At 35.8% G+C, this 3,485-nt stretch overlaps 1 protein-coding gene across 1 annotated transcript; it reads left to right on the top strand.

Annotated features, from left to right (window-relative positions):
* Nucleotides 1–864: 864 nt before the first annotated feature.
* LOC128232791 (uncharacterized) lies at nt 865–2,818 on the top strand. The gene has a single exon (XM_052946524.1). The coding sequence runs from the start codon at nt 893–895 to the stop codon at nt 2,093–2,095; it is 1,203 nt and encodes a 400-aa protein (XP_052802484.1). The 5' UTR covers nt 865–892; the 3' UTR covers nt 2,096–2,818.
* Nucleotides 2,819–3,485: the final 667 nt, after the last annotated feature.

Below are 3,485 nucleotides of genomic sequence, written 5' to 3'. Positions count from 1 at the left end.
GTAAGACTACAGGGGATCAATAACCCGAGGTGTCGTTGGTTTGAGCTCCATTATCAGAAAGATCTCTTTACTGGAACTCCAAATGACTCTTGGACTCTTTTTCTGGTTTCTACCTAGGAAACGGACTCGTTAGTGTATTTGTATAAGTGATTTCATTATCAATTAAACGTCGTATAATTATAAAGAATCTCGCCATTTTAGGGTCATCAGATCGAGTGACAAGTCGTGTTCAACATTGCTGCGGGAGTTAATTTTGTCGGTGCTATCTCCTTTATGTTCTTCTCTGATGTCAATCTTCAAGAATGGGCAATACCAGATGCAATTGTTGTTAATATAGATGCCCCGTTTCAGTTGAGTCATAAAATACTTTGGATTGTGAAGACGACGTACATGAGTTTAGTTAGTTTTATTATGTTAATACATATATTGTTATATGAACCATTGAATCACAGCACGCTTGTATAAAAAACATACGTTGCTGAAACTTTGAATCGATTCCATTGTACTTAATTTAGATATAAATATTATCGATAATACGACGTGCACGAAAATTAAAATATGAAAACAATCGATGTACATTATATACGTTTATCTTAGTATTATCAAACAGTATCATTATAAAAAGGACAGTCCATCTGATAAGATATAATTATGTCATTGTGTTGTTTATTATTGGCCAATCCTGAAACCAATAATAATACATCTAGATAAAAAATGTCCTTTTATTGTAAAGTTGGTTGATATAACCACCTCAAATCAACTTTCAAATTTTATTTGCTTTCAACCAGCAAGTTTCGTCTTTCTATCATAGTACAAATATGGATAGTTAAATGTAACGCAAATTAAGTTACCACTAAACGGAGATTCCCCACCAACTTTGTAGTCGTGCACTATGGCTGAAGAGACACTGCCATTAATTCGACATGATGGCATCAGCGTGGGCGGACGCCGACGAAACAATGATATTCCTGTGGAACGAAGGAAAAACAACGATATTCCTGTAGAGCAATGGAGAAACCACGATATTTCTACCGAACGAATGAGAAACAACGATATTCCTGTGGAAAGAAGGAGAAACCACGATATTTCTGCCGAACGAACAAGAAACAACGATATTCCTGTGGAACGAAGGAGAAACAATGACACGACTACCGAACGAAAGAGAAACAACGTTATTCCTGTCGAACGAAGGATACATCAAGCTTCAGATCTACAAACTAATGTATGTAGCGTCATGGCTTCTCTGCTATGTTGTCGAAAGATGAACATGGCCTCACGTATATGTCTACTATGGTTCTACATTCTGCTACTGACGAGTCTAAGTGGTTTCTTTATTTACGTGAGGTTTATAATTATACCATCGTTCGCTGTAGCTCCTACAGATACCAGAATTGTCAATCCGTTGTTTTCCGTGTTTTGTGAATCAGTGTCCGTGTGGTCAGACGGGCCATCCTTTACGACAAGCTTGTTCAGAGAGGAGCCGTATATTCAACCTGGTGATTCGAAAACTCTATATACATGGGAGAAACGCTACAATTTTCACAATGATGGATTCCAATTCTGGCAATTTTACTTCCTAGAAGGCACCTATACTGATGTGAAATACACTAGTGACATAGGTTGCTGTGCTGAAATCGTCATTGTCTCTGGCCTGAGCAATTTTGATGCATGGATTAAAGACAAAACTAATGACCATTACGAAAAAATAGTTCAGGTATGCTATTCCGGGTCCTTCGATTATCTCTCGGACATAACAGGAGACATGTTTTTCATCGTCAACAACAAGGGATGTGATACGAATATTGCCATAACAATAAAACTGTATAGAACGTCATATTTACAAAATAGTTTTGAAATTTGCAGTCCAAATAGCACCATATGTACAGCGAGTCTTGAATTGTTTTCGAAAGAAAATGTGGTCTTTACATTGCCCTACTTTAACGAAACAGAAGCAGCAAACATTTATGGAAAATGTAACCCGAGGATTTACGGTTTGATGGCATGTTTTATAATTGCACCTGTGGCTGTTGGTATTGTTTTGACCATAGTTGTGTGCAAATGTTTCAATTCAAACACTGACAGAAGGCATCCATAGTACCTACTCGTATATGAGCGTGGCCATTTTAAGACCGAGAGCATATATTGTAGAGTGAATACCTGTATACTCTAATACTGTAACTTACCACAATCAATACATTTGTTTCAATATACCAAAAAGGATGAATATATGTCGAAAACAATGGTACTTATGAAGGATACCGAGTTTAATTTGTTAATAAGGTGAAGAAAACAAGGTATTTCTACCTTATGAAACGGTAGTAGATCAAAGTAAATCTTTTTAGCACTCACCAATCATTTATTTTGCTTGCGTTTTCAGCTAGAAAATACACGGTTACAATCTTGTTATTGGTAATTAATATTTTCCATAAATGCATTCTTTAGTAGTTAAAGGTTTATCACTCAAAATATATGTTCCTCATACATGTGTATTGAATACGAGTGTCACTTTAAATAACTCTTTTGGATTATCTTTTAAAAGAAACAGGAATCTAGCAACGAGTGTTTGAATAACGAAAGTAACCTCAGCAACGGTGTATATTGTCTGGAAATTATTATTGATTAACTCAACCATTCATGTTTTATTACCTTGACCAATTGATATATATGCAATGTTTTTATAAGACGAAAATAATGAGTTTACCGATATGCCAAATTTCGAAGCGGCAACATTTGTGACCTGAATATAATCATGTATATGTTCACTACATATAACGTTCTGATTGGTTGAATTACTCGTTTGTTGGTTCTTATTTCAGTGTGTGTGTGTGTATACCACGTGATAAATTGCGTCATAAATACTTATATTTTGCAATATTTTGCTTCGAATTAAGACTTTAAACAAAGATAACTTTCCTATTTCTTCACCATTTTTAACATAGCGCAGTCGACGCCGCTTACGGAGCTGCGCCTTCGGTCTTTTAAGAGAGTTTGATTGAGGGTGTAATTTCTTAAAACACTTCGACAAACCTTTTCACAATACGCCCGTCTGACGGACCACTTTCAAAACATTATTTTGGAAACAGGTTTTCGAGGTGTTTGATGAAACTAATCACCCTAGTATTATTTTGATGTTAGAAGATCTACGTTAACTTGATACAGACAATTATTCGTATATACATTATATTGACAATTCATTGCAGCTAGTACGGATCATGTTCTTGAAAAGTATCTGCAGCGTAGTACACAAATGTTGAAGCCATTTGTCTAGCACCCATTTGTCATTTGTTATACTGACAAAATTTAAGCTCGATTTTGATAACTGCGTTTGCCTGCATTTACTAAAAATAAACCAGTACCGGTATCATTTTAGAGGTCATGAGATTGCTCGGAGCCACTACCTACTTAGTGATATGCGGACACTATGAAAAATACCATAACACAACCGCACAGTAGTCGATAGTCGAAGTGTATCATCAAAGATTCAA

The sequence above is a fragment of the Mya arenaria genome, chromosome 4 (assembly GCF_026914265.1).
Source record: "Mya arenaria isolate MELC-2E11 chromosome 4, ASM2691426v1".
Classification (NCBI taxonomy): domain Eukaryota; kingdom Metazoa; phylum Mollusca; class Bivalvia; order Myida; family Myidae; genus Mya; species Mya arenaria.
Note: the sequence above shows the minus strand (reverse complement) of the source record. Positions and strands in the feature narration are given on the sequence as shown.

Bases quoted from the DNA above. Each gene is read 5' to 3' on its own strand.
- LOC128232791 (XM_052946524.1), top strand. From the start codon at position 893: ATGGCTGAAGAGACACTGCCATTAATTCGACATGATGGCATCAGCGTG.